General features: G+C 40.0%; 1 protein-coding gene and 1 long non-coding RNA gene across 2 annotated transcripts; one reads left to right on the top strand and one right to left on the bottom strand.

The window, feature by feature from the left end:
* Positions 1 to 4,212: 4,212 nt before the first annotated feature.
* On the bottom strand, positions 4,213 to 25,063 carry LOC116698863 (5'-3' exoribonuclease 1-like). Its single transcript, XM_032531078.1, is given in 44 exon segments — positions 4,213 to 4,253; positions 4,256 to 4,300; positions 4,303 to 4,582; positions 4,722 to 4,903; positions 5,162 to 5,267; positions 5,954 to 6,070; positions 6,184 to 6,356; positions 6,497 to 6,623; positions 7,191 to 7,328; positions 7,544 to 7,624; positions 7,979 to 8,023; positions 8,388 to 8,459; positions 8,580 to 8,669; positions 9,070 to 9,265; positions 9,404 to 9,473; positions 9,638 to 9,770; positions 10,076 to 10,132; positions 10,822 to 10,957; positions 11,244 to 11,333; positions 11,536 to 11,682; positions 12,240 to 12,355; positions 12,486 to 12,584; positions 12,945 to 13,058; positions 13,808 to 13,970; positions 14,225 to 14,359; positions 14,806 to 14,909; positions 15,534 to 15,629; positions 15,863 to 15,980; positions 16,533 to 16,702; positions 16,848 to 16,967; positions 17,433 to 17,589; positions 17,708 to 17,797; positions 18,425 to 18,573; positions 18,828 to 18,920; positions 18,922 to 18,966; positions 19,469 to 19,536; positions 19,763 to 19,931; positions 20,418 to 20,505; positions 20,648 to 20,733; positions 20,821 to 20,931; positions 21,079 to 21,188; positions 22,445 to 22,542; positions 23,175 to 23,407; positions 24,855 to 25,063. Coding segments are annotated over 44 exon segments (5,118 nt in total). The 5' UTR covers positions 24,930 to 25,063; the 3' UTR covers positions 4,213 to 4,227.
* On the top strand, positions 5,726 to 23,646 carry LOC116698865 (uncharacterized). Its single transcript, XR_004334319.1, has 5 exons — positions 5,726 to 5,735; positions 12,032 to 12,043; positions 15,032 to 15,036; positions 19,013 to 19,017; positions 23,585 to 23,646. It is a non-coding gene; the product is annotated as an uncharacterized LOC116698865 (long non-coding RNA).
* Positions 25,064 to 25,648: the final 585 nt, after the last annotated feature.

Consider the following 25,648-nt stretch of genomic DNA (forward strand, 5'->3'; position numbering starts at 1 on the left):
TCCGCAGTTTTGTTTACAATATGTTGCATCTGTTTAATACATCATTAACTGGCATCCCATAATCCAGTATTAAGTCCAAATCAGGACAAATTCTTTGCTGTTTTCTGCTGAACTTTAGTCCTGCTGCTTCATAAATGATTTGAACTAGTTTCAACATTAACATCAGTGCTTTACGGATAGTATTACAGTTAAAAAAAAAAATCAATGTGTGATTTGTATTAATTTATATAGTAGCGGGCCATAGTGTGAAAATATAGCCAGTTCATTTTCAAATTTGGATAAAGTTGGAACATACTGTATGTATGTATATATATGTGTGTTGTTATTGTCAGAATGTTTTTGTACTCTGTAGAGGTAGATTTTGTATGATGCACACTCAATGATTTAAGATTTTTTTTCCTCACCAAACGTTGATTTCAGATGTAGTTCCAGATGTATAGACCCGCCGGGCTGATAAAATGGTTTTCAAAGAAGTGGTAGGTTTTCCCGATGTCTGATTATACTTTCTGTTTGAACAAAACCCGAGCTTCTGAGGAAAGATAACGTTTGTACTGACCGCCTGGTGCTAAATGAATAAATGTCTCTTTTTTTTAATGTGGTGACTTCTTCATTGTCCTTCACTCTATGTCTATCAAAACCTGTAAATATTATCTTCAGGTTTTGCTTTTCAATTTAAAAATTACACGTTGAAATCTATCAGGCAGATACGAAAACACTCTTAAAAAGGACCAGTGTGTAGTATATAATGGCATCCACTAGCGAGCATATAGCATCTAACTAAATAACCCTTTCCAAGTGTGCGGTAGAACCTATGGTAGCCTTCAGGTAACGGTAAAATGTGGTGTCGTGAGCTTGTACAAACAACCTATGGGAATGTTTTTTGGGGGAAAAAATACCCCAAAAATACTTACTAACTAAACTGAACTAAAAAATAAATCGGAAAAAAGAACTGATGGTGAACAGTTTTTGATGCCAACAAAGCAACCATGTTGTAACAAAAGATTTACTTTATTAAATGGATATGTACAGCACATTCCTGGATCAAAATAGAAAATCATTTTCTCTTTATACTGAGAATTTTCTACTTTTTTTCCCTTCTAAAAAAAAAACAAACAAAAAAAACAAAACAGAAAAAGAACCCAGATATACAACAGGTGTGCTTCAATTTTCCTAAATGTTTTAAAAACTCCCCTTATTGCACCAGAGCCTTATAGACTTGAGTCCCAGGGTTGGCGTAAGGATATCAGCCTTAAAACAGCAATCACACCACACTGTGCGTGTGTGCGCCTCAAAACAAGGACAAAGTAAAGACACTTCACTCGTTGGTGCAACTGCTTCCATCACTGTAGCTTCACCACAAACATTATTCAAACAATAATTAGCTTAGAAAAGACCCCAAGACTGCATATAAAAAGGGTATCCATAAAATCCATAGCTTAAAAAGGAAAGAAAGATCTTTAAAATTGAAAAGTGTGTGTGTGTGTGCGTGCGTGTAAAGGTCCAGATGTGCACAGAGGTGATCAATGAAGCCAAGAATTTAAGTTAGCCAAACAGCTTTAGAAAACCCCTCACCAAGACCTGGAGGAACGTTCCAAAAAGCATCTTAGAATACTAAAACAATACACTGAATTTTGCAGGCCTATAATGTAGTTATAAGTGTTTTAAATATATTTTGACTCATCACGTGTTACAATGCTCTTTGGCTGCATTTACACAGGTACAAAAATTGTTTCAAGCCTTATGGGACTGCATATCATCACCGTACATCAATGCTTACTTTTTTTTTTTCTTTGTACTTAAGACAATTGATTAAGTTGTGAAGGAAGCTAATCAATCATCAGCCGCGTGTGGTTGTCCAATCCTACGCCACGCACGCAACTGTCATAACGAAATGAAAATTTTGGATGAAAAGAAACTATTGTAAGTGACATCAGTCGTGCATGGTCAGACAATCCCTAAGATCCTAATTGTTGGCTTGTACTTAAATTTAAGATGTCCAAAGTATAGAATACTATAAACTGTGTGAGCGCCCATATTCACAAGAAAAAAAGGGTCTAATCGGAGCAGTTTAAAAAGTACGTTAGTGGAAGCAAGAACATTGTTTTTGTTGCAACTGTGTATAATCAGAGATAATCTCCTGGGCCTGTACAATTAAAAACTGAAAGACTGACTTTGTCTCAGGTTGCTTTTGGAAACTGGAACAATAAAAATTAGGATTTTCTCACATGGTCTAGTTTATAAAATTTGGACAACTATTTAAAAAAAAAAAAAAAAATAGAGCCTCTGGCAATGTTAACACCAAGTGGAGTTTGACTCTGGGTTATATGCTGGTGTAAAGCTGCTCTGCAGTAGTAATATCACCACATGTAGTGTATATGTGTGTGTTTATTATACCAATAATGTTTTGTAATTCTGCATTCATTGCGGGCAGTGTGCATTGATCAACTTTTGACTTTGGCGGTGTTGTTAACCATAAAAAATAAAAGTGTCCAAAGGAAAGAAAAGGTTGTCAAACTTGATGGGAAATGATCCCAAAACAAATGGAAACATTAAAACTGATATCAATCCATGTTGGCCTGATTAACACCACTGATCCAAACCTGACAGAGCTGACGTATTTTGATACAAATTATGTAATGCTTCAGAAAGTGATCAGTATGTCCAAGCAAAGCCATGATAGAAGGCCAATTTTCTTTATGCATAATTAATACACCAACACCCCCTAAAAAACAAAACGTGGAAAACGCAGCTTCATATGCAGTCAAACTAGTTTTCTAAAGACGTACATGTAAATAACTTAGTATGCCCTAAAGCAGGAAGTAGTTGCCGCTGCAGTGCAAATCTGAGGCTCAAGTTTAAAGACTACATGTCCCTGAGAACCAAAATCTGTTGATTAAAGAGGTTTCCCAAAACACCAAGGATCATCTGCACCGTGACAGGGAGCGTGATAAATCTCAATCGGTTATCTGCACTGTGTTCTCAGTCTACGCTGCCATGGAGTCCAAAACGAAGGCAATAGCAGCTCAGCTCAGAGAAAACTCTCCTGCCTCTCAGCTGTAAGCATCCAAAGCAACGTCTTAAAGAGGTGTAGATGGACGGTGCTAAGACTGACATGAGGAGCTGTAGGAGGTATAAAAAATAAAACAACCAAATAACATTGATTTCTAATTCTATGGGCTCAGACAAAAATCTTTGTAAAGTAAGATTTAAATTAAAGAAAATGAAGTTACGGTTTTAGTTCCTGTTCTTTTTGTTTCCCTCTAAGCTACTTATTTGGTTTCAACGTTCCGGCATGTCTGTTTTTTTTGCCAATTGGATTTTCTCTAAAATGCATATTTAATGAAGACGATGCACTTTTAAAAAGGCAGTTTCACTTTACTGGATCTTATTTACTACTATGCACATGTAACCCGACCAAGCTCATCAACAACCATAGGAAATCATTATTTTTTTTCTAAAACACAAAGACCTTAATCAATCAATCAATTCTGTTAAGTAAAGGGATTGATCTACGAAATCAACCTCTTTTGCACCCATAGAATAAGGGGGGGGGGGGCACAAACAAGCATAAGATGGCAACATCTCAGAGGGGACGCAAAACTACAATAGCCAGGTTACATTGACATAACTGATCTGAAGAGAAGAGGCGAAGGGACAATGGAATTCTGTGTTGTGTTTTGAGTAAAAGTGGGCAGAATTTAGTTTGCTCAAGTGCAAAGAGTGAAAAGAAACTTTCACATTGATGAGGTTTTGATCAGAGATGCTGAGTCAGGCTTTAAAACAGCAGCTTTAAAACACCAAACACACCTCTCTCTCCTTGCGCTCACGCGCTCTCTCTCGCACACAGACCACACAGACACACACACACCACACACACAGACACACACAGACACAGACACACACAGACACAGACACAGACACAGACACAGACACACACAGACACACAGACACACAGACACACACCACACAGACACACAGACACACACCACACACACACACACACACACACACACACACACACACCACACACACACACACACACACACACACACACACACACACACACACACACACACACACACACACACACACACACACACACACACACACACACACACACACACACACACACACACACACACACACACACACACACACACACACACACACACACACACACACACACACACACACACACACACACACACACACACACACACACGCTCATCACTCAGAAACTTTAGCTGCCTCAAGTTGACAGCCAGCTTTCTGTGCTTCCTCTTGCCGGAGGAGCCGGGGTGTGGCCTGTGGCTGGGACGTTTTGTCGAGGGGGTGTGTGCAGGACTGCATTCGTCTTGGAGACACCGTCTACTTGACCAGGACTGGACGAGGAGGGGTTGATGTTGGCGGCATAGGGGTGCGGCTGGTCAACTCTACCGCCCTGGGGTTCACCCTGAGCCAGAGATTGGCTGTGCTGGTTGTGGGCTTTTTGTGATTCGTTTCTGGTCACAACGTGGGCGGCGCTGTAAAACTCCCGAGTGTCCTGGTTCTTCTTGTTGGCTGAGACTCGCTTTTTAGTCACCTGTTGAGGTCAGAGGACAAGTGGAAAGGTAGGTTACCATGATTGTAGCATTAAAAAATATATATATTAACAGAAGGAATACAACACAAAATAGAAATACAACAACATCTGAATGCTCAGTTCTTATGTGTAAGTCTACCTGTAAAGGAATAAATTGGTTGTGTGAGCCGATGGGCACTGTTGTTGCAGGCTGGGGCCGGGCGGCACCAGGGAAGGTTCCTGCTGCTCCGTAGAACGGCTGGTTTTGATGGTGCGGAGGCGGCAGCGGCATTCCCCATAGAGGGGCAGGACCGAAACCCTGGTGAGGCAACAACAAACCACCTGGAGAAGAAGAGCAAACTCATTTATTCATAGGGCTCCTTATCTCAGGAAAGTCTCAAATGACAAAGTGAGACATTGACTGATTTTGTTGTGATATACGCTTATGACTTTTGGCAATGCCATTGTTTTTTGGCATTGCCAAAGGAATTGTACAGAAGAAGGATAATGCTGACAATAATCTTGCATCTACAGCCAAAGAAAGCTCCCTACCATCTACCACACACTGTCATATCTAAAATGTAAGAAGAGAAGACTGACCTTGCTGGCTGAAGACAGGGCCCATGGCTCCTAATGGTGGGGGTCGTATCTGCCCCACTCCTGGGTATAGAGGGGGTGGGAGGGGGAAGCCAGATCCCACTGAGTTCTACAGATGAGCAAGAAACATGGAAGCTTTAATTGTAGATCTGTACAATAGTACCTACCTATGCACTCACACTCCCTTACAGATTGGACAGCTGAGTAATCACTTTACCAGGTGTTTTGTGGAAACCAGGTTTTAGCGATAGCTAAATGTTATCTAGAATGATCACAAAGTGTTTGTCAACCTATTTAATTGTTAATATGTCTTGCTTTCTTTCCTCGGGGTAACTTTGTAACGTGAAGAGTGTGTCTACTGTTTACCTTGCGGTCCTTGTGAGGAAAGATAAAACAGTTGCTGGCATAACATCTTTCCGGATTTTAATTAGAGTTGTGTCTGGTAGGTATCATAAACCTCTATTCAGTGTGTTGGCATCCGCTGTTTTAACACAGGGTTGGTCTGGATGCCCTCTAAGTCAGGGACTGGTCTAATCATAATTTAATGATTTCAAAAAACACATTAAAATTAAAATCAGTGCTATTTTTAATGTCTTTAGGATGTTCTCAAAGAGAAATCTTCACATTTTTGCCACCAACCGATTGAGATAAAAAATATCTCAAAAGAAGGAACAAATAGTGCAAATGATTTCTGACTTCCATAGCTCAAAATAAGACGTATTCTACACCCCCCATTGCAAGTACACATTATCACACTTTCTAACAAACAAACACTCATTTGTGTGTGTGTTGTACCAGTCTTTGGAGGGCAAAAAAGGCAGCTTTTTCCTTGGCATCATTTTCTGATTGGCACTGGGGACCGTGAACCATCAACCCATTGGACAGCTTCACCTGACACACTACTGTGCGACCCTGTGGAGACGAGACAATTTTAACACATACACTCACACAAGGCATGCACGCAAAACCATCTGGCATACATCTACACTATGCAAGTAAATAACTATATGTGTTGCAAACATTACCTGTCTGTTGCCTATGTAGCTGAAATCGGGTGGTGCCATTCCTAGCCCCACACAGACACGCGTCAGCTCTGACACCTTACTGGCCAGCCCGGCGTTGGAGAGGTTAGCAGATACGGCCAATGCGGGAGAAGCCATTACAGCTGTATCACCGTGGGGGGCGTTCATATTTGCTGCTGGAAAGAGAAAAAAATGGGATGGGGGGTGGGGGGGGGGGGGGGGGGGCATGATTTTAGTTGTATACAGACGGGTGAGCATCCTCTTCCTGGGTATGTAAATCTGGTTGCAGTACATTTGCTTGTGATGTAGTACGTACCTAGTTTCTTGGATGATCGTCTCCTGTTCTGCTGCTGGCCACCGGTGTTATCTGTCTCCTGAGAAGAGGGACTTCCTGTTCCAGCACCGTCAATCTTCAGCATCTCCTTCAGCATCAGGGTTCCCTTCTGCAAAAACAGAAGAAAAAAAAAAAAAGGTAAATTATCTTGACCTGTCCTTATATAATATATATATATATATATATATATATATATATATATATATATATAGAGAGGCCTGAACAAAGTCATTAAAGTTGGATTTACTCACACACATTGGTCAGCCAATTAGTACAAACATTCACAATGTTCAGTTAACAGACTGTTATAATTTTCATATCAAAAGTCAAGTTGCAAGATCTGCAATTTTAATTACAGCTGATATGATTAGCAGTGTGTTACCCAGCTGCAGTGACTTTGCAAAATCACAAAACAGAAGTCTTGACTGTTGTCTGGACCATTTCCTTACATTCTGCTCACTTTTATTTGTAAATTGTAAAACATATAAGCTTGACTGAAGATTATTTTGTGGATGATCATCACTGCCAAATATTTATTCCAGAATTTTAACCAACTAAATGCCAGTTTGTTTTCATAATGTCTGTTGTTTTTAATGGGGAAAAAAAGAAGAAAAAAAAAACTTTTAGACTACTTATTAGACCGTCATTTTAAGCAATCTTTATCCGTGATACTCACCATGGCGAAGGACTGCGGCGACAAAGGCCCATCTGACTGGCTGGTGGGTGCTTGCGGAGGAGCTGGAGGGGGCGGGGTCTGCTGGTTACCCGTGGAGATCTTGAGACTGGCGATCAGGTCCTCAAACTCAGTTGTAGCCTATGTCAAAGAAATATGTGGAGACGTGGAAGTGGGGAGACATTTGTTGACACAAACTGTACCCTGTGGACAAACGATTCTGACCATTGAGGTTAAAAACAAGCCACTGGGTGACATTGCCTAGACCCTTGTACTGTCCCTTACAACTCGGAGATGCACATAAAGTGATCAGAAGAAAAATCTGATAGGAAAAAGGAGATTGAAAGTGTGTGTACCTTATTGGCTGTGTTCTGTGGGGGGAAAAGGGAATTGGCATCTTCATTTTTCTTCAACAATCTGATGCCACCAACTGGGGCCTGTAACGTATGCACAAACCATCAATATTCTAGCCACATATCCACACACATGAATATCACATAACACTTATACATTAAAGCAAAGGTCTGCATCCAAAAACACACCAATACAGCTTACTGTACACACATGAATATACATAAACAATTTACACACATCACTTTAGTACAACAGCATTCTTTATATATTATTACTGCTGTAACACACATTTATATATTCTTTCATATGTGCAGTTCTGGTTAATAAACTGCTTAAATCTGAGTTATGTGGGGATTGTCAGCCTCATCCTGCTCTCCAGCTTGTGGCCTGTCAGTTTTGTGAGCCTGCAGGTGTGGTCTGAGCATGTGTGTACTTACAGCTTCGTTGGAGTGCTGGTTCTTCCGCTGTTGGGAAAGTCCTTCCTAGAGTTGGAAACACACATGGTTTTGCTTTAACATATCGCATCGTCAAGAGTGGGTTTTAAAACTAACAATAATTGGAAGAAGCTCCATACATTTGCCATCTTGTCACTACCTTACAATGGCTAATCTGAAAATTTGGCAGAGGTAGAGCGTGGATGGAGCTGAGACAGGCTCAATGAAGCCGACAGTCCATGGTTACACAATGCTCTTAATGATGCAGAAATGTAAGCCTGTTTAAAAGTTTAAATAACCTGTACAGTGTATGACAATTTCTGGAGAGGGCCTGCACCATATTAGTCTTTTGTCACTATTAATATTTAAAAAAAGCCCTCAAACACACACTTTCACACACACACAGACGTACATTGTGCCAGTGAGCAGGAGGGTTGAGAGGAGGACCAGAGTTCTGCAGAGACTGCCACACATTGTTGTACTCCTGGGAGGAGAACAGAGACAACATTATATATTTGTACTGTCACATATTTGCAAGGTCACATATTTAAAAGGGTCAATAGAAGTGAGAAGGGTTTAAACATACAGGTGACTCTGCGCTTACCTTGGACTGTTGTTTCTGGATAGGACCTTTTGAGGGAGAGTTCCTGTTGCCCTGGGAGGCTGCCTTCCCCATACTATGCTTATTGTTATGCTACAGGGGTGGAGAGGTGGAATGGAGAAAGAAAGAGTTTGCGTGAAAGGGAAGAAGAAATGCTTTGGTGAGCCATCCGAGGCCTAGTCCACACAAACGTAAGTTGTTGTTGTTTTTTTAAAAGGGTTTCTTGAATTTGTTCCTTCTAAAATAAAAATAAAAAACAATGCAGTCTAGAAAACTCTCCGTCCACATGAGAACGCTTAAACACAATTGAAGCACTGTCAAAAACATGTTAGTCAACAGGCGGCGATATAACCACAGTAGCTCAAAGATGAAGATGACGTTGGCCAACCAGAAAACTGAAAAAAAGCTGTTAGCGGAAGACTACCCACCAACTAGAAGTCTGACTATAAACATTTTTACTGTTTATTATAATTTCAATCAGGAAAACCCTTACCTGTGTGGGTATAAAAGGTGAACGTGGAGAGTGATTCAGGCCGGACAACTCGCGCTGAGAGTTGAAGTTTGCGGCCGTGGTGGGCTGAGGTTTGACGATGGCGGTGAGTTTGTGGGAGGTTTGATCCACTCGTGTTCCGTGGGACAAGTTAATGAGAGCGCAGGGAGGGAGGCGGTAACAACGAGGTGAAGTACACCTGAGGACAAAGGAGACATGTCTAGTTTAACATCCTTCTGGTGTGGCGTGGAAGGTTCTTTCTTGTAAATATTATATTATAAATATTATATTTTACAGTTTACAAAGTAGTCACTGCAGATTCACTTTGTGCGATTACCTGATGCAGAGACCTCCAGCAAATTCTTCATCAAAAAGCACTTCATAGAGAACCTCTGCCTCACGATCCGCTGAAGATAGACACAATATAAACTGTGAGAATGATATGTTACAATTATATTTTCTGCTTTATATCATTGACATGCATTATACCCTTACAATGGTGCTGGTGCTTTGGTAGAATTTTAAACAATATGGAGAAATCAGGATGAAAGAAATTAAACTGTGACCTCACCTCCTTTAATGCCGGTGATAGTTCCTCTGAGTCCCAGTGGGACAGTGAAGCCCTCCCTGGTGTTGATGACTCTGTCAAACAGGCGATACTCTGAATCCGGGTCTGGAATCACTCCCTGCTGCTGCTCCAAGGGCTACACACAAACACAGATATTCATATCACATGTTCAATACTTTGTGAACGTGTACTGAACATAGGGATCGACTAGCAGTTATTTTCATTATTATTTTAATATTATTATCATTATTATTAATCTGCTAATGATCTTTTCTGATTTATTGTTTGGTCAATAATATGTCAAAATCTAGCCCTTCACAATGTCCTAAAGCTCAAAGTAACATCTTCAGATGAATGGTTTATTTCCAACCAACAGTCCACAACCAAAAGACATCCAATTTAGGATCACAATAGACAAAAAAAGAAGCGAAATGTACTCACCCTGAAGAGGAGATGAGGCTTGACTGTCACACGGACTTTCTTGGTGCTCTTCTTCACCTAAGAGAAGGAAGGTGGGAGTGACACAGCGATAGAGAGAATGAAGAGAGATGTGTGAATTGAGAGACAGTTGAGTTCACACAGAGAAAACGTCTTACAATAGATAACTGTTTATTTTTGTCCACAGGTACTAGGAACCTTCTGAGGAACTCGTTGAGGGGTTTGCATGGTTGACCGTTGCTGGTTGGTCAAACATGCAAACTCACAGCAGCTTTACTTTGTCGACAGCTTCATTCATAAAACAAGAAAATACTCTCATTTTGATTTAGGACCATTTTCATTTTTTTGAAAAGACATAAGAGGAGAGACAGATTGGGCAGAAACAAAACCTTGTTTTAGCGCTTATGATCTGAAGCACAGTGAAACAAAAATCTATTTTGTTTGTGTGTTTTTAGATGAAATGGACAGGCACACTGAACTGCAGGCTGCACAGTGTGTTTACCCCGGCCTGCGACCACCAGCCGCCCTCATCCCGTCATGTTGCTTTATAAATTGGTGGACTAATTTGCCTAATCTTCAGTTATTTAGATCGTGGAGGAAACATGCACAACAATCAGCTGAAGGAACATTCTAAACCAGTTCCTCTAAAATAGTTCTGGGGACTCAAAAATACTTTAGAACCTGTGTCGCAAAGCACATAAGTAAAGGGAGGAAGTATCCTGTAGTTTGAGACAGTTTACGTCACTTACCTTGGCCTTCTCCACTGCTTCCTCGATCCTCTCAACGATGGCAGAGTCCAGCACCTGTAGGTCACAGGAAGTCCTGCCGATGGAGCTTACTGGGTGACTTTTCAACCATGAGGTGATTTCAGCAACCCTCTCCGCCCTGTGGGGTGTGTTTCGGATCAGTATTAGATATCACCAATAACTACAACATAAATTCAATTAACTTAGAACTGTGATTACTGAAGAAAAAAAAAAAGCTCATTAGAGGTAGATCCAAAGGAACTACTTTAGAACTTATTGAGGCTGAGACTTCTCTTATTTTTATCTGACAGGGCTGATAAATTTGTAGGTTTTTCTCAGAAAACTGCATTGTGACTGAACTGTCATTATGTACCCCAATCACAAGAGATTTAATACTATCTATGTACAGTATGTGTCTGTTTTACCCGTTCTGGTCCTCTTCAGGCCAAATGTCATCTTCATAGAAAACATCATCGTGACCGTTTCTTGACACTGAGTTGAACACCTCAGAAAATCTGGAAAAGCACAAATTTTAACAAACAATTGTATTCAAACACACTATTTCAGAGTGTATGAAGATAAAACAAGAATTCAACACATTTCAATGCAACTAAACTATCCATGCTGCTATCACACTCAAACAGAATTAAGGACTCAGTTAACCGCAGCCTGACGGTAGATGAATAAGTGTTCTCACAGTTTTTATTTATTTTTTACCTGTCCAGGTATTCGGCCAGTAGTTCCTCCACAGCAGCAGAGTAGAGCCACTCCTTTTCAGTTCTCTTGGTGTATCCAGGAACCTCCTCATTCTTCTTGTTGAACTTGAGGTTCAGGCCAACGTTAGCTTTTTGCTCTCCACAGGGACTGCAAACAATGCAGAAAGAAACAATGGTGCAGGGAAAGACAGTTGGGAAAAATGAAGTTCTGATCAGTGAAACAAACAAAACCTTTTAAAACACTATGTAACTTTTCCCGCTTCAGTCCCCCTACAGGTTGGAAGCGGAATTGTCCCATTATGTCTCATTGGAACTACAGATCCGCTACCCGATCTGGCAAACTTGCTTAGTACGGTAATAGCCGGTAGAGCCCGTGTTCACCCTGTTACAAGTTAATGAACCACTGAAACAATTTTGGAAATATTATTTTAAGTTACCAAAAGTTCTCTAGTGTTGCTTTAATGCAAAGTAAATGCAGAACAGCCATGCCAAAATAGGCACACTAATCAGTTTAAAAATATAAGCACACAAGGTTTCTGCCTGCGAGTGTGAAGGTAGAAATCTCCAATGGCCCGCTAAGATTTCATTCACTACCCCTAACCCTTAAAAGTGCAAATTCTTCACATTTTACATATTTAAAAAAAAGATTTAAATGTCAGAATAGTAAGTAAATGAATATGGTAAATGTTAGCTTTAACCACTCACTTCCTCTTAGAGCCTCTACCAATGAAGATGCTTCCTGAGAAGCGGGAGACAAGGTAGCTGGTGATGCCGAGACGAGATGCCAGGACGTACCCAGGACTGTACTTCACACAGTACTTCTACAAAATACAAAGACGTGCAGGCACACAATACATACGTGAGGCTCAAATGGGTGTGCATGGAAAATATTCTCAGGATTAACACCATTTCTTACTTAAACAACTTCCCAAGTCTGTGTGTGTCTCTTACATGCTGATTCTGGATTAAGGGCTCCAGCTGTGGTTCCTGCGGCACATTGAAGACCACTCGTACCCGGCCGTCTTGAATGACATCACTGGAGTCTTGCACCTGTTAAGCAAGTAATAAAAGTGACGGTGATTATCATTTCAATAAGCAAACAAGCCAATATGTTGCTTTCCAAAAAATGATACACAATAACCAAGAACAATTGCATGCATTCACTTGAAATTGCATTCAATTTGATATAGGAAAGTACGAAAAGAAAACCGTTTTTTTTTCTTGTTTATAGATTAATTTAGCTGTCTGGTATCAATTATAGAATTTTGTTAATCATACCCATTCATTAATGGATCAAAATCCATCTTATTTTTTTTTTTTTTTTTTTTTTTACACTGTTACTGTGTTTGACTGTCCATTATTTCCACAATGATGTGATCCTCTGACTGAAGCAGAAAAGAGATCACGTACCTCACCCATGGCACCGTAGTAAGGGTTCCCCACCATGAAGACAGTGGTTGCTGGAGGAAAGAGCTCGTCTAAGCTCTTAAAGCTGGTCAGACACGAGTAAAAGGCCTTGATGTTCTGAAAAGACAAAGGGAAACGTGGAATATGGTTGAGTGTGTTAGTGAGTGAGTGACATAGGTGGCGAAAGAGTCTTCAGCATTATCATTTACCAAGATGTCAGTGTGAATGTGCATCTGTATCAGTGATGACAATATACAATTAAAACATCTTACCATAACAAGGTCTGAAATAAAATCCTTCATTCTACTCTATGTCTGTATAATAAACACAAAATATCTTGTGCTTGAGCCTGGAGTATGTGTGCCACATTTCACAAAGCACTGCTCAAGTCATTAACAGACACATATACTTGTCTTTTGTAAGCTTTATTTGAAAGTTTAGATGGACTGAGCCCGTCGGCACTCCTCAGCCCAGCCTGTTTTATCTGTCATTTCGCAGCCCTGCTGGGCAACATCACATCTTAGCACAAAATCTAGGACTGACTAGTACTGTAACCAAGTGTGTAACAGCATGTATGTACTTAAGGGAGTAAAACCTCATGGAACCAAAGGACTTAAACAGGGAGTAATATCAGTCACTAACCGTAACCGTATTTTTTGTTCTAAGCATTTTTTAAATATATAATAAGATGCCATGAGCACCAGCCAAGCTACCAGTCCACACTCTGTACTTAGGTCCGTACGGAACGTGAACCCCAGACCAGACTGAACTTCAGCCACGGCACTCCATTCATGGAGCATAATTAGTCACAGGTTTCCATAAAACATTTATCTGTGTATTTCTTTCTTGTTTGCGTATGCATGTACCTTAACAACAGTCTGGTAGGCAAAAGGCAGGACCTGCTTGGCCCACTGTTTCTCAAGTTCCACCACCCCATTGGCTTTGGGGACATATTTCCTTCCTGTCAGCAACTGGCCGTACAAAACCATCGACGTCTCATTCACTATGATGCCTTTCCTCTTCAAGAAACTACGAAAAAAAGAAAAGACATTTATCATCTGTATTCATCAATTATGTTGTTGTTGGGTTTAATACATTACCAAGAAACTTAAAACCTTCTAGTGTGCAATTACAACGTATATAAAAGGTATCTCAGCCACTAAGACAAGAGAAAGGCAGGAACATGTTTAAACAATTTTACTATGAAAATGTTTTAAAACAGCTTTGTTTCACAATGAACTCAGAAATCAAAGTATATAATTTTGTTGTTCATTGCGCCTTACTGTTCAGTGAGTCCCTGGACATCCTTCACCCAGTCCTTCTGCTCCTTGTCAGACAGGCAGGTGACTTTGGTGGGGGGAGGAGTGGAGGGCCTGTCATACACTCTTTGGACACCTGGTGGTTCCTCTAGACAAAACCTGCGAAACAGAGGGAAAGGTTTCACTTCTAATAGCTGACTCACCAATATAAAGACTGTAGCTTAAGCCAAACAGATATGCATGTTACATTTGATGATCGTGGGTGAGGTTTCACCATCTGATATTATAAAGCCATTTTGTGTAGAATTTGGCATCCCCCAGTGGAAAAATGTAAAAGAATCTCTTTTTCAGCATCCAGAGTTATCATGGGGGTGCGTCTTTTCCATCAACAATCTTTTCATTTCAACTCTTGACTGAAACATCTAACATAAAACAACAGAAATGCTAACAACATGGCAATAACGTCTTTTTACATAATACATTGATTTTTAATACATAGGTTGAATCTTTCCAGATTGAGACAATCATGCGATAATCAACAACAAACTTCCATTAGACACATTCAACAGATAATTTCTGCTTATTGGCCGGATATTAATTCTTACTTGACATCGCCATCAGACACTGCAATGATGCGCGCTTCCTCTAGATGCGGCCAGTTGACGAACACCGGCTTCCCTAGTACTTGTCCAGCAATATCATCACATCCCTAATGAGGCAGAGGGAAAAAATACAAGAGGGATACGGTAAATGTGATATACACAGTGTGCAACAGAGAGAAGGATTAGTAGACAAGAACAAACCAGAGCATGTTTTTTTTTTTTTCCAAAGCAGTTGTAAAATTCTGAATTATTGATGTAGACATTTCATTCAAAATTCAGTAACTAGTAAGAAGTATTAAACATTATTTACATAAGACATTCTGCTCACAATTTGAGTTTGTGTGTTAATAAGGCACCCAATTCCTGTCTCTATGGTTTCCTACATAATACAGTTGCACATTGGAGACTCAAGTAATAAGAACTAGTCAAATAATCTTTGACTCTGACTTCTGTGACTTTTCTTGAGCACCATCTAGAGGAAGCTTACATCATTGCAGTGTCAGATGGAGATGGCGAGTAAACATTTGTGTTGCAATAATGATGTAATAAACGTGTACCAATAATAATCATTCAAGAAGATTTAGACTGATAAAGATATACACTTTGATATACTTTTTACCTGAAAATAGACATTTTTATAAAGACACATTTTGAGAAACTCTTCAATTAATTAAGTCTGCTTAAAATATCTTCAGCAAGTTTTTATATTTTTATAAATGAGATAAGCTCACTGCGTCTGCGTCCTGGCTCGGGAGGATCTCCAGCATCATGTTCTCCCCTCTGCTGCTCTGCTGGAACACAACCACTCCACTCTTCTTCTTAAAGAACTAGAAATGGGTGAGCCCACAAACAGGAGAGAAAGAGGCAGATATAAGACAGAGAGAAGAGGAATGACTGACGATTTTAAATTATTCTACTTCAAAGTAGTGTACAATAGATAAACCCAAGCTATTACTAAGATACTCCACATCAGACCCTGTGTTGGGGCTTAGAGCTTTTAAATGTAACCCAGCCATGCAACATGAATATACTGTATATGCACACACTCACACCCACATACCTTGTGTTTGATGTGTTGCAGTGTAGGGAAGCCACAGAAGTACAGAGATGAGCGATCGAGACGTCTGCTGACGTGGTCCAATTGTACATGCCAGGCATCCATAGGGATGTCTGCTTTCCTATAACAAACACACACATTACAGTTCACGTGCAGTAAACATAAGCTGAATGAAGTGAGTATACAGGCTGAGTTGGTTCTCTTCGGTTGCGTTTGTGTGTGAAAGCATGCCCAAATAAAGCTCTTCACTGTACCTGCAATGTGACAGTAAAACCATGACCAACTCCATGCAGCAAAAATTCAAAGCAATCCTTTACTAGCTTTCCCTCTTTATACTTTGTCAGCTGAGTTTGTATATGTTTAATGCAGCTTTTTTAAATCATCAGAAATTGTAACATCTTTATACTATATGAATAGAAGTGTACTTCCATCACTACTTTCACATTCATTAAAGATCAGAGTGAAAACATGTCCATGTAATCGTTCTATTTCATAATAATCTGCATAAATGCACTCAAATATAAACACTATATACAATATGTGTATATAATGTAATTTTATACTTTCTCCATCTGATCTTGTATGTCCTTGGTCTAGAAGACATCATGAAATTATAATATGGTATTTAAAATAATTTGACAGACTACTTAAATTCATGTAAGTGTGTACCTACCTGACATGGCAGTGGACGATGTCGGGGAACAGCTGAGGCAGGGTGGAGATGTACATGAAGTTTATTTCAGAGTCATATGAGTAGACTGCACACTCTGTGTGACGATTCCTGGCCTTCTCTTCTTTGGTCATCTTGTGATTATAGGGCTCCATGGCTGCTAGTAAGCACCTCTGTTCAATAAACAAACAGCATACATATGAGTATGGCTGCTTTAACACAACTGTGGCAGTATGTTTTCTTCTCTGTGTGTGTGTGTGTGTGTGTGTGTGTGTGTGTGTGTGTGTGTGTGTGGTGTGTGTGTGTGTGTGTGTGTACCTCATCTATGAAGGGAATAAGAACCACAGCCTCCCATTCCTGCTGTTTGCCATTGAGGTCCGTTTTAAAGTCAACAGGGTAGTACTCAATTATGGGCGAATTTTCACTGGTCATCAGGTGCTGAAACATCAAAAGCAATAAATTCTCATCTTTTATAATTTCATGGTTGGATGTTGCATAAACACCAATATTTGTTTCTATTTAAATACTGTTCCACGTGCAGACACATTTGCAATATGTGTACTTTTAAGTGCTTGCAATATGGTGGCCCAATGGTTAGCACTGTGGCCTCACAGCAAGAAGGTACCAGGTTTGAACCCTGGTTGTCACAGGCCTTTCTGTTTGCATGTTCACCCTGTATGTGTGTGGGTTTTCCCAACCACTAAATACATGTTCCCCTCCCAATTTACCAATCTGATGTGTGGTGAGCATCTGGTGTTGTAAGGCTGCCGTGCATCACCCAGGTGGATGCTACACATTGGTGAGAGTAGTCGTCCCGCACCACAAAGAAATTTGAGTTTCTATGATAAAGCGCTACTTAAATGTAATGAATTTATTTAATTTAACTGAAATCCCCAAAAATACCCTGTAACTCTCAGGCAGCAGCTCCTTGCTGGCAGCAGGCAGGACTGCCAACAGTTGCTGGAAGGGCATGAAGGGTTTCCCCAGGTCAAAGGTCAACTTTAACTCTGATAAGTTCCTGATGTCAGACAGGAAGGGAGCGTAGTGGTAGGGGTAGTACCTAGAGAGGCATACATACATTATTTAAAGAAGGATTTGATAATAGAGCAAACTTAAGAGTGCTGAAATGAAAAAGAACAAAGAGTGGAGAGTAAGACAGATTAAAATAAAGTTCTCACCAGCTCCAGGACTGAACGCCGTGGTAATAGTAGTGGAGAATCCACTGTATACCTTCCACATAACACTTGGCCTGCTTGGCTAGAAAGTCACTGTAAATGAGAGAATAAAGACATATTTAGGGTCACTTGCAAATTACAAGTTGATGTATGGGCATCAACTACTGTAAAGCGCTACAGAATGTTTACAGACACATACATGTTTGACCTTACATGTCCAATCATTACTCATGTACTCTTTTCCTGGCCTGCTGAAGGTTAGGAAACTAAAAAAGCACCTGCCAAAAAGTATGTTACCAAGATTAAAAACTGAAATCTTTAATATAACAGTGTCACACCACCCACTTGAAATACTTTCTGATGTATAAAAATCAGGTATTGTGTGAACTATTTTGTCCCTTGTTGTCTTTGTCTTAGCACTTAATATTGTTAAAAAAGGACTGGTTTACTGTGACTCAGTAGAGACCACCAGAACCAAATGTGTTAAATAGTTTGTCATCAACTTAATGGCCAGTGTGGTGGGTGACAAATGGTGTGTTATGTTTGGACATGCAGGTACCCCTAAGGTGGTGTTGTGATGCGAGAATTTGTAGACTTCTCTTGCATATTCTTAAGCTTTGTCCATAATCTGTAAGCCCTAGATGTCATTTTGATATCTCCTGTAGTAAGTCATATTCTTCTATGCAATGTATGTTTGTGTGTATGCGTCTATACACTCACTCAGACACCACATCTACACCCATCTTGGTCATATAGTAGGTGCGCTTGTATTGTCTGAACTCAGTTTCAAACATATCCTCCTCCTCTTCCTCATCATCACCTACTCCTCCTTTTCCTTCTCCAATCACTCTTTCTGATGAGGTAGAATCCTACACACACAGACACAAGTTATTACCTACAAGGATACTGACTGAAACTGTACATGAAAACAATGGCTGAATGAATGCATACCCGTGTGTGTGTGTGTGTGTGTGTGTGTGTGTGTGTGTGTGTGTGGTGTGTGTGTGTGTGTGTGTGTGTGTTGTGTGTGTGTTGTGTGTGTGTGTGTGTGTGTGTGTGTGTGTGTGTGTGTGTGTGTGTGTGTGTGTGTGTGTGTGTGTGTGTGTGTGTGATAACAGCAGACCTCAATCTTGTTGGTTTCTTTACTGGCAGCTTCCCTTTCTGCTGCCAATCCGGCCGCCTCATTCAGATACTTGTTTCCAACTTTACTCTCAAACCCACTTCAAGTCCACAAATATCTCACTGAAATGTTCCCGGTCAAACTAGAGGAAAGAAAGGAGAGGGGAAGAGAACAGACTTAAACATCAGTTATGGTAGTTTCTTGAATATATGCCATGAACATACAGTATGCCTATCATGTGATAGGTCATTAAGAAATCGACTTAATTTAATTTTACACTAACTTTGTGACAAACTTCTCTGCAGACTACTGCAGAGATTTTTTTCCAGTACGCGTTGCACATGCACTAACACCTGCTCTTTAAAATCACATTTTGTAAAGAATGAGATTTACGTCTTCATTACAATCCCCTAGGACTTCAGTGCAATCGTGATGTCCAACTATACTGTAAGAGTAGAAAATATCGTCACTATCATTCCCCCGCCTCAAAAATATGAACCTGCAGTATTATATATTATTGTATATACTGTACACATATACATACATACATACATACATACATAAGTATATATTACTTAATACTAAATATTCCATGTTGGTTAGTACTAAGTATCATAATAAGTACTGAATCAGTGTTGACTCACCTCAGCAAGCTTCTCAATGTATTTCTCAAAGTTTCTGAGATTTAGATGGCCATTCTCATTCAGATAACCTGAGTCAGAAAACAGAATTCAGTTTTTGTGTGTATGACATTACAAACACTTGAAACTAACTACCCACTTCTGAAATATCATATCAAGACCATGAGAAACTCAGCATCTTGCTTTACACACAACCATTTAACTAATTTAAAATAAGTACAGTAGTACTGTTATGTTTATTTGTATGTGTGTGTGTGTGTGTGTGTGTGTATGTGTGTGTGTGTGTGTCTCTCTCACCCCCCATGGTGGGCAGAGCACTGATGTACGTCTTGTACAGCAACGGCAGAGCATCGTGACTGATGTGCAGATTAGGAAGGTGAGGGATGAAATCGTTTCCCACTAGAAAACCCATTAGAATCCAGTCGTCTATTATTCGCTCCAAGTCATAATCCGAACCAATCTGAGTCTGTAAAAACAAAAAAATCATGGAGATCATATATTTGTTTCCGTAATTAGCCTGGGATTTTTGATGATTATACTAACTAGTCCAGTGCCCGTTGAAAATGGGCCTTTTCTCACAGCAACATAATACTATATACTGTTGGCAAATGGCTTTTTATTGAGTATCCTCTTAGCGAAAAAATAGACACTAAAAAGCATAGGGCTTTTTTTCCCCGCAATGTTCCTTTAAGCTATCCGCTTGTGCTTCAGAAAAAGAGACAAGAAGTTAGTTTGGTATATCCAGTAATCATGTGGCTAACATTGGAAGCAGGAAAAGAGCTAAAGGCTGGTTTAAAGTGGCCTGCATGTGGCAGCTGCGCGTGACATGCAAGGTTACCTTCCCACCAACCACACCCCCAAACACAGACACACACGCCTACATACAGATTTATCTCACTTCATTAGATAGAGTGATAGTGTGTATGTGTGTGCGTGTATGTCTCTCTCTCACCCTGAGCCCAGAGAACTCATAGTCTATGTACTCCCTCATCAGAGACAAGTGAAGCAAGTGAAAAGTTGTTTCCTCTGGAGCCGATATCCTAGAAGAAAAGAAAAGGGATCAGAGAAGAAAATGAAACTAGTAGAACAGAGTATGACAGGACTTATGTGTAAATAAAACTAGGGAAAACTAAATTAAATAAAACAATTGTTCAAAAAAAAAAAAAAGAGAAGGAAGAGAACCTTTTCTGGTTTTTCTTTCCTCCAAAGCGGACCTCTTCTCTGAGCAGGGAGAAATTTGGCTCATGGCTGGTCAAACCCAACATGATCTACAACACAGATCAGGACAGTGTGAGCATCCAAAGAGAGTGGGAGCACTAATGTACATCCTGATCTCAGGGAAACATAAACCCTACCAGGTCAGCATCCAGGCCATATAAGCAGTGTCGGGTGTTGGGGTCGTGACTCGGCTTGGAGTTCTCTGAGCGAATAAACTCCATGATCTTGTGTTCTCCCTCCCCTGGAGTCTGTGATGAAGAGAAATGCAAGCTCAGTACAAGCGATATTGTCGCTGTAACAGAATTACAGTAACTGGACAAAAACATTGTTGCAGATGTTCGTGCCACTGAAACTGCAGTGGACATTTTTTTTCTTTAATACAGCGGTTTACACACCTCATGGCCAGACAGGTAGACGTTGACATTCTGCCATAGCTTGTCAGTGGAGAGCTTGTTGTGGACAAAATACTTGAGCTGCTCCTGGAGTCTTGCCATGAAGTCAGTGCCTGGAAGAAGGCTAAAAGTTAAAAGGAGTCGCTGCCAATTTAACAGACACAGTTACATCTGATACGTTAGAATAGTATACATGTCTTGATGTATTGGCCGATTTGAAAACTGTCAATCAAACTGTAGTATGGACTTAACAACTGGACCAAGACTGCTGGAAAAGAAGGGTCTCGATGCACTGATCAAACGTTTTCCTCTCCGGATATGGATTCTGGATATGTGCCAATTCAGAACACCGATCTAATAGCAGTGCTCTTTTTCTCTTAAAATGTACAATCTATATAGCTCACTGCGTAAAACTCATTTGTATGTAAGATAATAAAATGGCATGGACTGTAGTGTGGCTGCTACTTTCCAGTCACTTTTAAATGAGGAACTGTACAAATGCAAGGGTAGGACACAAGCATAACACAACCTGGATTTTCCTCTGGGGTAAATCCCTGCACTAAGGTAGTAATGCACAGGCAGTATGTTACCAAGGGTTAAGGAAGTTTTTTTTTTTATAAATGTATAATCTGCTTATAAGGATCTTTTTCTTGACAAGTCACAATCAGCAGATAGTATTGAGCCGTCTGCGTGACAAACTACTTTCTTCTGTGAGTTTTAAACAGACTCTATAAAATAGGTTTTAAAGCGGTCCCCAGTGCTGCAATGCTCTCCCTTCTCTTCATTAAAGCCTCTCTGTTTACAGGCTTGTGGCAATGCGCTATAGGTACCAATTTGTTTTGTTTTGTAATTGTTCATACGTGCAATAAACATTACACTTTGTGAGAAAAAAAATCGTGGCAGAGAATTGTGATATCAATTCTAAGCTAAAAAAAAAATTGTGATTCATGCACCAGAGTTCATATGAACCCTACCAAAAGGTTAGGTATGCAACCACCCCCAGAACACAAGAGCACAAAATGCAAAGCTTGAGTTAAGCAGAACTCTGACAGTTGGTAGGACTGACTGATGTGTTGCTGGAACAACAAGTTGTCCTATATGGAACCAGCAAATGACTGGTTCCAACCTGGTAATGACTCGCTGAAGTGTCACACAGATGGAGAAGAAAGTCATAATGATTACAAAATAATTTAGAAATTCAACATGATCACTTTTCTAGACTTCAAAAATGTATTCTATTACTGTAGGTTAGAAAAAATGTTTTCCCTTTCCTGGAATGAACAGGTATCTTTACATGCTCTCCCAAAACTCCTTTCATCAAATCTAGTGTGTGATGTTCATTTTGTGTAAAGCTTGAGAGCATTCCTACCAGGAGTAATACAGTTGGAGTCAAAGCGAGCCTCTGTGGGAAGCACCTCTCCTTTTTCCAGAGCTTTTTTTATCTTGTCCTCTGCTTCTTTGGCGGACCTAGACACACAGACACCCACACACACACACACACACACATATAAAAAAGAGCTGGCCAAACTCACAGTCTCAAGCTGTTATCCTGTCTGTAGTCTGGTTTCTTCAATGTTTACCAAAGCAAATGTTGAGTTTGAGTTCTAGTTTGTTTAGGGCTCATTCTGCCTTATTAGCCAGCACCACAGACATCACCGCTGAACCACAGAATTATAAAAGACATTGTATAAATAAATAAATATGCAAATATAATTGTCATATTTATCAGATAACCAAAATGTGAAAATGAGAATGTGCCATTTTTTACAGTTGAGATTTAACATGATGGTGCAGACATTTTCATAACATTCCATTTCTTCAAAAGAAAAAAAAAAAAAGGCCCAAGCACTCCTCTTGCAAACATTTTTTGCATTTACATTCAGTCACCACTAAAAAAGGTACTTCACCACTAATCATGTTATGTTTAATAATCCTGTTCAATTTTCTTTGAGATTAAAAAGAGAAGCTTCGGTGTGAGGGCTACAAGTTGATATATTTTAAAATGGGATAAAAATCTTTCTATAAAGTTTAATGTCACCCAATACACAAACAGAATTAAGAATTTCTCCATGTTTCATTTGTCCTAAATCCATGTCTACCTGAATCTCCGCCCTCTCTGCTGGTTCATCTTTGCCCTCGGTGCCACTCCATCCACCGCCATGAAGAAGACTTTGCGAGGCTTGATGATCCTGAAGAGCACCTCCAGGTAATGGAAGATGTCAGCAAAGATCTTTTCCTCGGAAATGCGAAAGTGGACATCCTCGTCATTTGGGTGGGAACACTGATGGATAATCCCATTCATGTCCAGATACAGATTGTCAAATTCTGGGATCTGAAGAGAGATAGAAACAGACACAAATGCAATGACTACCTTAAATAAATTGTCAAAATGTATTTCTGTAAAGTGACCAATTTGTAAAAGCTGTTGGAACACATCTCTCAGCAACTTAAACATTGCAGCTCATTTTGTTTAAACATACAGTGGTGTGTCTGCAAAAGGGCTGCACAGTTAATCGCAATATGGACTGGTGCAATATCCAAATCACAGAAGGGGGCAATATTTGTTAAAGGCAAAATCTGTGTCAAACCATTCTGAATGAAGTATTCTGTATTTGTTTGTTGCAGATCCTCCTTTAAGATTTAATAGTAGTCAATGAAAATGAGAGTAATTATGAGAACATGCTCATTCCCTCCAATATCGTGAATCATTTTGCAATATGAGTCAAAATAATAGCAATTAGATATTTTCCTTGTACTGTGCAGCCCTAGTCTGCAAGGGGGTCTCCTTCCCATTTTGAAAGAGCCATAAGTGAAAGTGTCAACTCATGTCAGTCACCAAAAGCATTCTAGTGGGCTCATCCAGCCTGATACAGACAAACAACCAACAAACTCTCTCCCATGACATTCACATCCAAGTTGAAATCTAGGTAAAGTAATAGAGGTGAAAAATATAATTTATGTTTTTTAAACTGTTACTGTTGAGTGACACCAAGTATTAGACAACGGAATAAAACATATTTTCCATATGAAATTTAAACCTGTTGCCATAAAATGTCCTTTTTAATGTCTTCGCGCAAACATCAAAGCTGGCTTACGCAATAAGAGCAACGTCCAGTTGATGAAACTGCTTAAGCACTGAAATACTATCTGCCCCACTACACGGGGAACTGGGTCACTAAAGTCAACTCCTGTGCCGCTGAAGTAGCCTATATAGCTAAGTAATGTAAGGTTAACTCATCAACTAACTAGCTACAGGCTGACCACTTCCTTTTACATTTTAAACAACTCCACTGCCATTGTAAAGCATAGTGCCTGTAAACAAGCGTTAGCTCACAACAGTAACTAGCTGCAGCCTCTTTAACGCTCCATCTCTTGTTAGCGTAAAGTTGGGTAGCTAGCTGACTGTGAGGGGTTTATTGTTTTTGAGAATGTTCTAGCCCAACAAAAAAACTAAACTACCCGGTGGAATCATATGTGACGTTGCTGAGTTATAGTCACGTTGACCGGTTAAGCGTTAACATGTGTAAGCAAAAAAACAAGTGAGTTAACGTTAGTGTTGGAATTTGGTAAATAACGTCACGTCATGTTGTGTGTGTCGTTAAATAAATAATGGAGTCAGAAGTTAATTGCACGACTTCTGGCCTCTCGAAGAGCAAAACATTGGTAAGCTAACTTAGCTAGCTACGTGGAATTAAAAGTTCCACGGCCCGCTTGCGTTGCAATTAGCTCGCTAAGCTAATGCTGCGTTTACGATATTTTCCTTGACGTTAGTTTCCTACCTGATGTTCCTTGACAACTTCACTGAGACAAGGATAGCGCTCAGGAATCCATCGGTAAAATTTCGGTACTCCCATCTTTGCAACGAAAGCCTCAACCTCTGGATGAAATTAGCAAACAGTCAGATATGAAAAAGATGTTTGGCTATGGTAACATGAGAACAACTAGCTAACGTTAGTTGCCTGTGGTCCTACTGCTAAAATATTCCGCCGCTACTCTGAAACCAGTAGTTCCATTTGTTGTTTCCGCCTTTCCCTCCCTGTAGTTGTCCCTAACCGGTCTTCATGATGGAAACCCCCACCAAAAAAAAATGAATAAGGGAGGTAAAAAAAAATAAAACACTTCAAAGTAAAATGTTCAAATATTAACTTTCTGACAAAAAAACAAGATACTAAGCAACTAACTAACATGTTTACATTAGCTAGGCCATTTAGAAATCAATCATTGCATTTACAGAAGCTGAGAACGCTCACAGAGCACTGGGAGAACAGGTGTTGTAGCGAAAGCTGTGACCCATCAGAAACTGTGACCGCAGAGGGCGCTGCTGCACATCGTCTGCCTTTGCGTGGTAGACAATGGAGGGCGAAGAAGAGCGTCCATGCCAACGAAACATAAATACATACATCCAAGGGTGCAGGATATTCGCGGTTTGTTGTTGTTTCCTAAGGAGAACCTCAGGCATAGTAACATATGTTTATCTGAAAGTAAATGGAATTTATTAAGGTGAATTTTCTCTGAAATGTGAGCGCATGTGACCCTACTGTAACTGCTTAATAAATGTAGGTTACCGTAAACT

This window comes from Etheostoma spectabile, chromosome 12 (assembly GCF_008692095.1).
Source record: "Etheostoma spectabile isolate EspeVRDwgs_2016 chromosome 12, UIUC_Espe_1.0, whole genome shotgun sequence".
In the NCBI taxonomy this organism is placed as follows: domain Eukaryota; kingdom Metazoa; phylum Chordata; class Actinopteri; order Perciformes; family Percidae; genus Etheostoma; species Etheostoma spectabile.